Source organism: Syngnathus leptorhynchus, chromosome 11, assembly GCF_054491065.1.
Source record: "Syngnathus leptorhynchus isolate UIUO chromosome 11, UIUO_Slep, whole genome shotgun sequence".
Lineage (NCBI taxonomy): Eukaryota > Metazoa > Chordata > Actinopteri > Syngnathiformes > Syngnathidae > Syngnathus > Syngnathus leptorhynchus.
This window is the reverse complement of record NC_141205.1, coordinates 1,511,036-1,525,522: the sequence shown is the minus strand read 5'-3', so window position 1 is coordinate 1,525,522 and position 14,487 is coordinate 1,511,036. Positions and strand designations below refer to the sequence as shown.

General features: G+C 40.2%; 1 protein-coding gene and 1 long non-coding RNA gene across 5 annotated transcripts in view; one reads left to right on the top strand and one right to left on the bottom strand.

Moving 5' to 3' along the window:
- LOC147048744 (metabotropic glutamate receptor 4-like) overlaps nt 1-5,068 on the top strand; it is an 89,561-nt gene extending 84,493 nt beyond the window's left edge. For both annotated transcript variants that reach the window (XM_085924104.1, XM_085924103.1), the window contains 2 exons: nt 2,151-2,397; nt 3,726-5,068. In XM_085924104.1, the coding sequence (XP_085780230.1) occupies nt 2,151-2,397; nt 3,726-3,775 (297 nt within the window). In that variant the 3' untranslated portion in view covers nt 3,776-5,068. The remainder of the gene's footprint in view (nt 1-2,150; nt 2,398-3,725) is intronic.
- Nucleotides 1-14,487, bottom strand: part of LOC147048740 (uncharacterized) — a 149,200-nt gene that overhangs the window by 88,422 nt on the left and 46,291 nt on the right. The gene's annotated exons all lie outside the window — the stretch shown is intronic.

The window sequence follows — 14,487 nt, the reverse complement described above, 5'->3', positions numbered from 1 at the left end:
AATTCCAACCCTCAAATTTAGCGGCTTTCTTTTTTTTTTGTTCACATTGTGATGTGGCACACTGAAGACACTGAGCGAATTTCACACAAGAAGGGGATTGACCTCCTGTTGTTTACTTTTCCCATCATTTGAGTCGTGATGTGTTGCTTAAAGTTTGTTATTATCTGGGAAAAATATGCCATTGTGTCTTAATGTTTTTTAATCATCTTCCAGGAAAGGAAAATACATTCCTTGCTAACATTTGATGGAATCGGAGACTACTAGCAAATTGGACTTAAACATCTGGGTGGATTATAGTGTTTTAAATTTCATCCTGACATTTGGTTTCTAGTGAGAATTCAACAAATACTAGCATTCGGTGGTATGTTGAGAGAAGTTAATCCCACAGAACGACATCATCACATTTTTTATGACAATTGGGTGGATGATTTTAACTGATCCAAAGTAGGCAGTTATTTTTGTATTCAAGTCTGTGTCCTTCCTCTCACAATTACGTTTCATGCCCTAGCTAGCTCTACATGCAAATATGTACGTACATTATTAATGGTGTTTACAAGGAAGTCCGCAGGCAACAATGTGGCGTAACCCCGAGAAGCTCGTGGGAAACCTTTATGGATGTGACCAAAATACATTGGCATTGTTAATCAATACGGTCTTTATTACAGCAAACATATGCAAAGCAGTAAAAATCCCTAACACTTTGGAAGGAGTTTAAAAATTGAGCAGTCGGCTTGTCAGACATCATTCGAATCAATATCTGTCTAAATCAAAAGCCGTCACAGTACCGTCATGACAACAGCCAATTAATTTGGTTTGATAAACAGAGTGCTGGCAACTGACTAAATGAGATACTTGAGTTGATGACTGACAATAAAGGATGTCATTAATTGATAATTAGTGACGCATGCATGCATATGTCATTAACCTGTGTATGCACTTTTTATCAAATTTGTTTTGTATTGTAACCTATGCATTTTTTTTCTAGTTTGAAAGTTGATGAGTGTGTTTATGGGACTAACAGCTTGAGTTCAACAGTACGAGTCCCTAAGGCACCAGTAAAGAGGTCCACGGCCATCCCCATGCACATCTGTCAAGGGAACAGCGCAGCTGCTTCTCCACTGTCCATACATACGGCCACGCTCCACTTCACCACCGTTCCACCGTGCATTTACACATACTACTGCAAAGACGCGGTGGATACTCGGTCGCAAGATTGGCTCATAATAAGAAAACATTAAAGCCGAGCTCACGTGGGGGTTTAAATGTTACGCGGCTTTGATGAAGGACTTAGAGGGCGGGGAATGGGGGGGAGGTCTCTCAGCGGGAGGTGAAAATGCACCCAGTGAGGAGGAAGAGCTCCGACTTTAAAGGCAAAATATGATCAAATATTTAAACATCATGGTACAAAGCATATACATGCAAGTATGCACTCGTGGCCTTCAATAGGCATATAATAAGTATTTGGATAACAATTAATAGAGGCTCATTTGTTTTTATGCTATCCTAAAAATATAGCATAGTATAGCATAGCAGTATAGCATAAAAACAAAAAAGGCAATAATTTTGTGGTTTTTGCAAATGTCTTAAAAAAACAAATATATCAAATACATCAGTTGCTTCAGAGCAACTGTGAATGTCCTCGGGTGGCCCAGCCAGTGACCCGACTACTTGAATCTGATTGAACACGAGAGATGTGAAAATTGCTGTGCACCCACGCTCCCCATGCAATGTGGTTGAGCTTTAGAGGTGCTGCACAGAGAAACAGGCGAAACTCCCCAAAGGTAGGTGCTCCAACGTATTTAAAAAGGCTGCAACCAAAGGTGCATTTACAAAGTATTGCACAAAGCCTGTGAATATGTTCATACATGGATTTCTTAGTTTTTAATGTAAGAATCACATGAGCCAAGTGATGTACTGTATTTGTGTAAAATGGGGTAGCGCTGTCTGGTTTGTCTTTGTCGATTCATCGTGGTCGAAACTACTCCAACAACAGCTTGGCCGACAAACGGGTCATTGGATGCACTAATACAATCCAACACAACAGCTGTCACATGCAGCATGCAGGCCTCTTGGCCCCCAGAAACATTCCCGACACACAAGCGAAAGAAGCTAAAGGGCTAAAGCGCGATTCTTTATCCCCCCCCTTGCAGATGTACATCCAAACGACCACGCTGACCATCTCGGTGAGCCTGAGCGCCTCTGTGTCCCTGGGCCTGCTCTACATGCCCAAGGTCTACGTGGTACTCTTCCACCCCGAGCAGAACGTGCCCAAACGAACACGTAGCCTCAAAGCCGTGGTCACCGCCGCCACCATGTCCAATAAGTTCAACCCCAAGGCCGGACTCAGGCCTAACGGCGAGGCCAAGACGGAGCTGTGCGAAAGCCTGGAAACACAAAGTAAGTGTTTGTTTTGTCCTTGAGAATGTGAATCAGATTGATGCACAAATTGGAGGGAAGGGAGTTATTTAATACTTGAGCGATTCCACTAAACTCCCACTATTGTTAATTTAGTCCGCTTTGGGTATTGTTTCCGAGTCATCGGAAGGACGGATTACGATTGCTAACACCCACCGTGTTCTATATTTGACTACAAATGCACAATCTTGTTAGAGTAAAGCCCCCCTATTTGTGGGGGATAGGCACCAAGCATTATTGTGAGTAGTGTAAAACCATCTTATAACTCAAAATTTAATTTCTTTCAAAATGCATCACAATGTTTTACCTGTATGTGCACATGCGATGAGGGCTCTCTATAGTTTGCATGAACAACTCCGTATCTGTATCATAGAATTAAAAACAAAAAAAATCTGACATCATCAATGTTTACATGTCAAAGGAGAGTGTCACGTTTGCTCCAATTTGATGGGTAGCTGGGCCTTTTGCTCCAATACGCGGCGCAAGGCCAACTGATCGCCAGAAGCAATTTATCTCGATGGGATTGCTGTTGCGTGGGGCTGCCCGGCTATTTGAATAAGCGCCATTCATCATTGTCATCGCCGGTGTGGATTTACGACTTGATAAAATTGAAAAATTCTTGTCGGTGCGGTTTGGCTCGTGCCAAGTACCTGCAAATATGTGCAGTGTAGGGATTTATTGGTGCCACCTCAGCGGATCGGCTCACACCGTCAGGGGAGAAGAGCTTGAAGGAAATGGTGGTGGAAGGAGTATTCCGTTTCTTTTGTTTTTCTAATTTTTTTTTTTACAGAATCAACTGCGGGGTGCGAGTGGAGCGGGATAAACACACAGTGTAATTTGGGCCAAATTTGAGCATTTTCAATTTTTTGAGATCAAAGTCAGCAGAGGCCCCATGACTTTATGTCTTTACAGGATTATCCAGAGTGATTATCCTGTGGTTAGGGATTCCTACAACTGTTTTTTTCTTCTCAATCTGCTCAGGAAACGATCAAAGCCAGCACTCGTAAATATTTAACTTGATATATAATTATCATTGTTAATCCTGAGCTACAGACTCTGCAGCGTCAGAGAGATGGGAAAATGCATACTCCAATCTCAAGAATCAGCCTTCAATCAGAAATGCAATAAACATATTTACAATGAGAAAACTTTATATGTGTTCATCATTGTGGTTTTTTTCCATTGTAAATCTAAATCTCGGTTAAAATGCTAAAAATTGGTATGTGTGATCAGAAACATATGTTGTCTTGAAATGATTGTCCAAAAAAGGTGGTAAAACAGCAACCTGATGTTTCTTTCCTCTTCTTCAGGTTTCTCAACAAAGCAGACATACATCAGCTACAGCAACCACGCCATCTAATGGACACTTCAAAGTCAAGTTCAAATCAGCATCTTTCAAATTCTGGATTTCCACCTGATCGGCTTGTCAGGAGTGTCATTTTCACACGGATGGAAATCGCGGGAGCGTGTTTTTTTTTCCCAACACGGTGACTGCAGGGAAGCACTTGTGCAGGCGGAACAATTGTGAGGTATCATCTTGTGTTGTAAAATAAACAAATAAATAAATAAAAATACTGCATGAGATCTACCTGGAGACTGAAAGATGGAAGTTTATCCTTTGATTCATCGCAGAAGTGAGTGACTCATGTTGAACTTAAACGCCCAAAATGTGTTCGGGTGTTGTCGGTGTCGTCTGCCAACTGGGGTCAGAATCATCCACCATGGGATAATCGATGCCAAAAAGGCAAAAAAATAAAAATAAAAAATTGCGGGTGGGGGGGATTCCTGCTGTGTTTATTCCAGTCTAAATCATCATTCATTCACCAAATCTGCATTAAGACTCCCCTCGTTAATTTGCTGAGTTATATTGAACCAAGTGTGTTGTGCATGAGTTTTAACATCATGTGTTGTGTTGTTGCTGTATATTCGGAATGCGTTTAAACTCGGTTGATACACTCATTTGGGGGTCCTTTCAAAATGGTCTCATCTACGTATCAAGGAGCTCTCCTCGTCCAAGAGATCCCCGCTGCCATCATGCCCTCCTTATACGTGCTTCATTCAACAAGAGAGCTCTTTCTGGAAGGAGTTGCGCTCTCCCCGCCTTCCCAACCACCATCATCACTGCCAGCAGCCATTTCCCTCAGAGGGGAAAATAACATCGCTGTACAGATCCATTAAGAGAAGGAATTAAGATGAAGTATGTCCTTGAGAGCAACCTGACATACACCCCTGAAAGTAATATCCATATATGCCTAATGGGAAACCAGACTGAGAAAATTCATCACAAAAGTCTTTGTCCTCAACGGGCATTCTGGTGATAAAGGAGAAAATGAAAATATATTATATATATATTTATAATATATATATATATTTATATATACATATTTTTCTTTCAATAAACAGCCTACTGTCTTGAGGGAGCCATCTTGTGAGTGTAGTGTTGTTTTGTCATTTGTTTGTCGCTTTTTCAGGCCTCGCTCGCTCCACGTTTGTTTCGGAGGAACTCTGTTCAATGTGATTAAATAGATAGGTGATGTCTGCTTTCTGTTCCCACAACATATTAAAAAAAAAAAAAACATGTAAAAAAAAAAAAAAGATATTGTGCCTGGCCTATCTGATTATGTAAAAATTCTCGTGATTGAAGCATGTTTATTTTTTTTATACCAAAATTGATTTCTATTAAAATGTCTTCAAACTCTCGAGTACTACCATTTATTTGTGCTGGTTATGATCATTTGATTCATTTGTAAGTTGAGACTTTTAAAGTCAAATGAAACCTTCTGGGCGGACATGTCAAGGACCAGTGCCTGAAATTTTGGTTCGAAGTAGCTAGTGAATTCCAGAAAGAAGAAAATCATGCCTATAAACTGAAACAAAAATTAGCGAGATGACGTGTTCATTTACGAAAAATTTCATATAACTAGCAAGAGTCAATTTGTGGCTCATGCAGCTTTGATTTCCTATTGACTTTTCTTGAATAGAGAAAGCCAACATTGGCACATCCACTACTTTTGTTTGTGTACGAGTATGTGTTTGGATTGGAGACATTCATACACTCCTCTTGCCATAATGGTACATTGGCACTATTGCAGTGATAATAGTGCGTAAACGCCAGTGAATCACCGGAAGGAAACATGAAATCACTCAAAATCAAAAGTCGGTGCGCACTTGTGAAATGAGATTTTCCATTGAAAGGTGAATCGAGCACACAAATTACCATCATCTTTACTACAGTAACATTGCAGATCAGGAGGAATTTGGGATAGTCTGAATGTCACCCAAATACAATTACCAACTCTCCATCAGTGTGTACTAGATCTGCATCTGTCATGGTTGCTAGGCAACAGGAAACTGGCCCACACCAAGGAGAGGTGTGGGAACAGCTTCCGATGATCAACTGGTCTTGTATCCATCCCTCATGACAAAAGCCCTGCTATGAAGTTCTTACATTGGACAATCAAAAACATTTGACCAACTGACTTATTATTACAAAGCTAATGGGGGGGTAATGAGTCAGGACACTCACTCTCAGCTACAGTTTTGCAGTTGGATGCCGTTGAGTGATGGCTGCCATCTATTGGTAACCACTAGTATTATAACTTAAGGATGCTCAGCTATACAATACAATAGATTTTTATTTATAGAATGTGTTCAGAACAACTGTCGCTGGAACAAAGCGCTTTGCAAAAGATAAAATAATAGAACATAATTGACAATGATGAAAAAGTTAACTTTTTAAATGTTTATTTCGAGCTCATTATGTGTCTTTTAAATGTTCGATGCGTCAAGCGCTGGAGACAGACAGCATAAGGCTGTGCTCCAAGCTTTTGCTGTACTGTATTTTTGTTGTTTTTGTGGTATTAGGCACTGTTTTGGACAAAATTAGACATATTGCTTTGGAGCGCGACGGCTTCGCTTCTCGACGCTCCTTCTAAAACGAATTAGCGCTGAGATCTGGGTTTCGACTGTATAATTTTGCTTTTTGAGCTGCACATTAACCACTGTGTTTGCGGACAAGATGCTCAGCGCCCATGAGATGTTGCCAAATTAAATGGGAGAACCACAAAGAGTGTCCATTCATTACCTTTCTAATATGCATTTGAGGTTAATATTAGGGCCCTCCGGTGACAGAATGGGCACAGGCGGCGTGTCCATTATGGACCAAGCACGAACATTTCACGGGATGGAGAGATCCACTGCATTAATAAGTAGCTGGGTGTTGCTTGAAGGAGCTCTCGGCCGTGCTTTGCTATACGACCATAAACACAGTCGGCTCCTACCAAAAAAGAGAAAAGATGGAAAAGTGGCTGCATCTGGAGGCGGTATAACAGACCAACACACGACAGAACAGTTCGTGGCTCTGTGGTAAGTAAGCATCAAAGCTTAAGGGGAAGAACTAAAAATGAGCATTGACTTGTTATATTTTAGCATTTGTCTTGAGTAGAGATGTACACGTGATCAAAGATGTTGCGTGCACCAGTTATGCTGTTGCTAAGAAACGGTATTTTACAAATAATCTTTGTGGAAAAATGTACACAATCAAAAGGAATACAGTAATGTTAACATACGAAAATGGCAAAGTACTGAACTTTTTCTACCCCCACAGAAAAAAATAGTATCTCACTAAAAATTGTGATATATATATATATATATATATATATATATATATATATATATATATATATATATATATATATATATATCAGTAAATATATATATTTATATATATATATATATATATATATATATATATATATATATATATCGAAAAAAAGTGGGACAGAAGTGGTGTCTACAGGTTCTAATTGAGCATGAGGGAGGAGGGGAGTTGCACCATCAAGACAGACACATGGCTACCGTGTGCTATGAGTTTGAAGCTATGTGTGAAAGTAGGCCATGCTAACAAGCAGTGTGACAATAGAGCAGGCCAGTCATCTTACAAGCTCTCACTGCAACATTTTACATTCTCCTGTGAGCTCAGTTTGCCTCAAATACTTCCATCCATGTATTTATTCCTGGTTATTTCGTGGCCGACTCAACCCTTCAGTTCACTGACAGTGTCCCATTTCTATTTATATTTAATCTCAAGTGAGTAGGTCAGAGCATTTAATAGCCTCAAAGGTAAAGGAGAAATAATTAGTAGAATATGTTTTTCTTAGAAGCACCTCCCAACTTTAACAAAATAAAAAATAAATGATTTTGCAACTCCTGGTAAACCAAACCTACCAGCCAGATAATTTATGAAGCCTGTTTTTTATTGGTTCTAAAAAAAAAACATTCCTAACTTTTATGAGTTTGTGTAATACTTTCATTTTAAATCAGTGCTGAAGCATCTGACATTTTAACATGGACTTATTTTACTGCTTTAGTATGTAAACCCTGCAATGTTCCACCAGCGGTGTGCATGACAAATGTAAACCAAAGTGACATCGTCTAGGATCATTTCTGCTGTTCAAAACAGATGAATAATAATTAAAAAAAATATTAGCCTTTTGTACCCGGGGCAACATTTTGAATTTAGCGCTGTGATGGGAGGCACGCAAACTAAATATACACTACAAGCTACGACAAATCACAACATCCTTCTCACGCTGAGCCTCGAGGCTGTTTATCGTCTTGTAACATGCAAAGGCTTTTATAAAGGCTCATTATACGTAAAAACAAACAAACAAACAAACATAGATGCCTGGTCGTACTTTAGCAAATACCACTTATACTCCTTACTTGTTCAAATTTTTTTTTTTTTCATGATATGGTAACTTTGATCAAGTCCAATGAGGTAAATAGTGAAATAAGTTGACATTGAAGATAATTTAGTGGCATGAAACAAATAACTAAACAAAAATACGACTTTACTTTTCTGATCCACTGCTTTAAAATGTCTGCCAATCTGTTAAAAAACTTGAAGCAGAACTACATTAAACAGAAGAAAATAAAAGTATGTTTTTCATGTCCAAGGCTATTGTGAGCGTGTTTTAGGTTTTCTTTTTTTTTTTTAAAGAGAGGGGGTGACATCTTGACCTTCCTTTCTAAACGTTACAGCCAATTACAAAAAAAAAACCTTTCATCTGCAGCATGCCTTTGGATTTGAAAAATGCTTTTGCCTTTCTATGTCAGTAAGTATTCTTTGTCAAACCATTCACAAACACGCAATTTCTTTCTTCGTCCTCTCTGCTGCTTTGTAGAGTTTAAAAAATAAAATGTGTCTCTCTTGAACAAGTTTGTAGGCGTTTACTCAACTCTGCACCTCCTTGGCACAATGGAGAGTGCTTGAGGGTGACGCTAGGATGACTGACAAAAAACAAGGGAGGCGTGCTGTCGTCGTAGCGCTTTCATCAGATGGGTGCACCATCTGTAAATGCAGGTGGGTGAACGCAATGAGTAATAGCATGCCTTCCGCAAATATTATCGTCACGCTGGCCTTGATAAAGACACACAGCTGAGGTTATGAGCAGAGAGGACAGTGTGGGCCTGACTTGTCTGGGAAATTTTGTATGGAAAGCTTAAGGGTAACTCAAACACGATACATTCATTTCTGGTGGTGCTCGGGGCTCTATTTTTGGACACGTGCCATCATTTTACTGCAAATTCCGTTTATCGTGTGTGGGAATTTGGCAAACTGCAATTCACTATGCTAGGAGTTCGAGCGAACCAAGGGTTCTTCCTTTCGCGCAGAGTTTTTATAAACTTACTTTGCGCACTTTAATCTTCTGCATAGACTCAAGCGAGTTGATTTCTGGTTTCACTATGTCAAAGACTCTCCTGCACTAAATTCAAAGGCGATGAGGGGAGCTTGGAAACAAGACAAGTGTCAAATGCTATACAAACTGAACATTGGGCCAACTCCAAATTGTTTCAAACAAAACTGAATACATTCTCAACATAAGAGTAATGTCCTGACAACCCAAGTGAGGAAGCTTGGCTTTCTGAGACTAAGTGCAACTTTCTTAAACTGTTGATTTAACGGCTGCATTGATTCAGCCAAGAAGGTAGCGGCAAGAATATATGTGTTTTGGATCCAACTTTATTTTAATACAGAAAATTGTCTATTTGATTCAGAGATGGATGTTGTTACTTCTGGCACACTGTAGAATATGATAATTCTACCTTCATGAGTGATCCAATTTCTTTTTGGGAGGGTAGGGACATTGGAATCATATGGTATATGATAAATGCAGTCATAAGTCTGCAGTAATATTTTCAGCGGCACATAAATACTTCTTTAGCCTGATGCACTTCCAAGGTTGGGGATTGAAGGGAGAGGTATATTGAATAAAAAAAAATAAATACATGAGAATTTAAGAAGGATGCATTTTTCAAGACACTTCTCACCTTAGATTGTCCCAAACAAAACTAAACACAACACAGAAACGCTGCTGTGCCAAACTGAATGGAACCAAAATGCTTATAATAAACAGTATAGCTACATAAATACCATCATAGTCATATTTAGTATGTAATATCGATTTTTCTCTGGCCACCAATTACTGACCCGTAGTTTACTGCTTGTTTGTAGGCCTGGGTACAATTGGATACTTTGGGAAATGAATAGAATGTGTACCAAATGAAATATTAATGCTTTGTGGAAATGGCTCAGAATGGATGTCTTGCCTATGCACACCTTCTCCCATAATCTTATTTCCTGTGGCGAAGGAGTTTTTAAAGAGGAAATGAGACGGCTCGTGAGACATTGAACCACGTCGCGACGCATCTGCACGAGCGCTCCACTCAAACATTGCTCACATGACTCAACTGTTGGATGAGTAGCACAGGTCAAGTAAGAAAAGGCCATCTAATTTCTCAGTCAGATTCCCAATTGCCCTTTTCTCCAACCGAGATAGGGAAGTGTCTACCTGCCTTATTATTCTCCGGCTTATCAGCGTGCTCATCAGCAACAACCAGACAGATGGCATTTAGCGCAAAAAGCCAAGAAGGACAAAGCCTTCAGATATTTGAAAACAGGGCTTCCTCAAAGGTGGAACGTTTCAAAGCTCATCAAATGGGCGTTCTGTCAACCATTCAAATGGTCGACGACACTATTTTCAAGCCTTAAGTGCAACTTTGCTAGACTTCATTTACATCAAACATATTTTCCTCATTTAAAACTTCTGCAGCCACAGTGTTTTTTAGTGGGCGGCACATTTGTCCCCAAATCTTGGGTCTGAAATAGCTACAAGCTTTGGTGCTGGTCCACAGCTCATTAAGGAAAAAGAGCCAAACAGTCAAAGCAAGCCCGGAGATAGTGTGAACAAACTCGGCCTCCAAAACCTGATACAACAAAGCTGACTGAGCAGCATCTTCAAAGAGTTCAAAGAAGCTGATGTGACGTACTATTCAAATGACTATGTAACAAGTGTGATTATTATTATTTTTTTGGATGAGATCAATAATCAATAGTGTTGTCTGTCCATCAGCCAAGACCAGCACGAAGCAATTGGCAAGGCAGCTTGCATTGAGCAATACATGTAATTGAGATACATTTCAAAATAACTCTATTAAAGGTATAAATGATCCACCCTTCTAAATGGGCTCCATTGCAAAACCTTTACCGATGATGCCATATTACTTGAATGAATTTATCCGGCACAGCGGGAGTGCCACAACACCTCTCAGCCTCCAGCTATTGTTAGCATATGGCAAAACGTTAACCCAAGTGTGGGTAAAGTGCAGCCTCCCGGAACGAGCACGACTTTTAAAGTATTCTTCCTGTTGAAATAAAAACGTCCCTAACCTCTGGCACTGTCGGAGTAAGATTTGCCTCCCACTGGGCGGGTGAAATAAATTTAAGCCTTTTTCCACAGATCATCTGGACAAATTGTTTTACATAATGATAACCGGGGGGTACTTTCAAGGAAGCACAAAGTGATTTCAGTCTCTTGGGGTGTTTTGGTTTTCCCCAAGGCTTATAAGAGAAAAATAATTCATTAAAGAAATGGTTTTAACGCAAATACATCCTGACGAAGGAACCTCATCCATCAGAAAAGCTGCACTGAGGTCCATTATTACAGCAGAGTTATCGCTCCTGTCCCTGGCAACACTGCACTACTCAAATGGCTCCTATAAGGAAGAGTTATGATGGCTGAGGCAGAGAGATTAATAACGCCACGGCATCGTCTGATGAATTACGACCCGGATGCCGCGTGTTTGTTTGCCACGTTTTTGGACCAGCTTTGCCGTAAGCCGACGCACGGGGCATAATGTGGAGGTGCCAAGGTTGTCATCCTTAGCGAGGATGGAAAGTGGGAGTGGAGAAACAAAAGTGTGTTGGAAATGTGTTTTGATTCTAAATCATCATCAACCTTTGATGCAATTCGAGCAACATACTCTCATCTCTTGAATGATGCAATCCCATGTTGGCCTTTTATACAAAGCACTATAGTGTGCCTTTAATTATGAAATGGAGGACTTTACACTATGTCCATAAATCAACATGTGCCAAGACATCATGCGATGCGATGCGAGTACATTTCACAATGCAATCAATACTTCACGGTCGCAGCAACTACGTCAATACAATAGGGCTTGAAAAAAGGGCGTTGTAGTCTAGGTTCTATAAATTCAAAGGGGTAGTGTTGGAGGTTCCACCTGCCTGCAGCACCTCAAATATCTTGAGGTATTAATCTGTGTTTCTGATGAAAGCGTGACACATAGCACACAGGTGACACAGTGCCATCTAGTGGGCTGTAAAACATCAAAAAAGGTTTTCAGTGCAGAAACCAGAAGTCAGTAAGAAATGACGTCTCCATTGGAGAAAATGATGATTCTGAGGTCAATTCAAATACGGTACATTTAAAAAAAAAAAAAAAAAAAAAAAAGTACTGTATATTTCAGACTATAAACTGATACTTTTGCACAAACTTTGAACCCTGCACTTTATAGTCCAGTGCAGCTTATCTATAGATGTTTCATGGTTTTTATGGTTTTGTATGATTTGAGCATATTCTCATATAAGTAAATTAAACACCTTCAGCTTATGGTGCAATGTGGCTTTTACAGATGAACAAAACGGAATTTTCCCTTAATTTAATTATCATTTATTGTGATATCAATAGAACAATACCATTGTGATTTCCAAACATTGTGATTTCTTCTTTAAGTCTATGTTTACATAAAGGAAAAAGGTCTGCCATCAATCACTTGAGGTCTTTATACAAGTTGCGGACTTTTCATATCACCAACAGTGTGTATTCTTGTAAATCTTGTCGTCAATTTGTCTAGGCAGAAATCTGAGCCTCTGCTTGTACTGGGTATCAATTTCGAGACTATTTTAAGCCTTGCAAGCATGCGTGCCCGCACATGCACACGCACGGGCATTCTCACGTTCACAGCACTCATTTCTAGTGCTGATAGATGTGCTGTATATCTCCCGGTTCAGTTGACCATATTTGCAGCCGATGAAAGCAATTGTCAGCCTCTCGGAGATGAGCTCGACTGACTTTTATAAAATAAGCCGAGGATAAAGAGAGTGTCGCCACACTTTCTAACACTTCTGCAGCTCCACTTCCCCGCACTTGAAGTGTAAAAGGTGACGGATGACACCACCTTTTTCTTAAAAAAGGCCCATCCCGACTTGTCACTGTCCGCCAACACCCCCATCCACATCCCACAAATGTGTGATCAAGTCCAATTTTTAGCATCTAACAAAAAAATTATAGGAATCGTTTTAAGCAATGAAACTATGAACCTGTATAGAGAAATGTATTTATTGAACTGAACTTGAACTCATTTAACAGCTAAAATAACCAGTGACATTATAGATTTTCATTCCATTATCGTTGACGACAAAAATATTTTTCTTGCTAAATGGATTTGTTTTCATTTTAGATTCGATTTTAGACTATTGTTTGCAGGCAAGGAGACGTGAGTGTCCATGTATCCCCAAAGGATTTGTTGGATGCAAAGTAGACCCACTGTCACAGCATCTTAAGACAAAATGGAGGTTGCCGGCGCCTGAATACGCCGCTGGCTCAAATGTCAAAAGGCTACTCTGTTGACTGTAGCGGAGGAGTCAGGTTGAAGTGGGTCAGACGCTTTGGACCGTCGCGCCGTCCATCATCGAGCAGGCAGGCGGGGACGCAAAACAAACTGATGAGGGGGCAGACATTTTTCCGTTGATTGTCAGCCTGGTGCCAGAAGATTTCCCACTCGCTGAGCGATTGTTTGAGGCGGGAAAGTCGGCGCCAAAAGTAAATAAGCTTTTAATGATGACAGAAAGCGCGGCAATTAGTGCCTCCGAGGACCGTGTCAATGAGAAAGATCAACAATGAGGTGATGCTGTGAGGTCTTCATACATTAACAGGAGGGCTTTATTCCTACGTCAACATCTACAAAGGACAAGCGCTACCCTCTAATTAAAAGCGGTTACTTGGGGGTAATAATAGCATAACTATTGTGAGAGTCAAAGCTGTCAAATTCAGTTGGCTTTGTTGCTTTTTATTGCTCATTGTTTAATGTTTAAGAAATCTGGCAAAAGACAGAGTGCCAAGTCCCTACTTGATGTGGCTCATTTTTAGCATGGGCAACTGGACAAATTAGAAATAATGTGGGGCAGCACGATGATCGCATCTGCCTCACAGTGTCGAGGTTCTAGGTTCGAATCTCGGCTTTAGCCTTTCTCTGTGCGTTTGCCTTCTTTTCATTTCCCCGGCTAAACTACGTAACAATAAATGTGAATGGTTCATATGTGTTGTGTGTGCATGCACAGCACTTGAACGTCCCACAAATTGAGGCGGTGTGCCGCAAAATTAATGAATCAAACGCCAACCATGAAAAATAGTGACGTGAATTGGGAGCCGTTTTCACGTTCACTTGAAAGAGCCTGCACGTGATTGACAGAACCTAATTGTCAATTAGTCACTGACTGACTGCACGAGCGAAGTCACGGCAATAAGCGCTCACAAAGTAGAGGGGGTATATGACCAAAATGAGAAAAAGGACAGTTCCTTTATCTGGACCAATGGATCAGCTGCTCAGAGCAGGGGTACTTTTCATTTTCCTCATTGCCGTTCCTAACCATAGAACTTTAAGAATGTATTTTTTTAAATAAAATTACATCACAGCAGAGATTTAAAA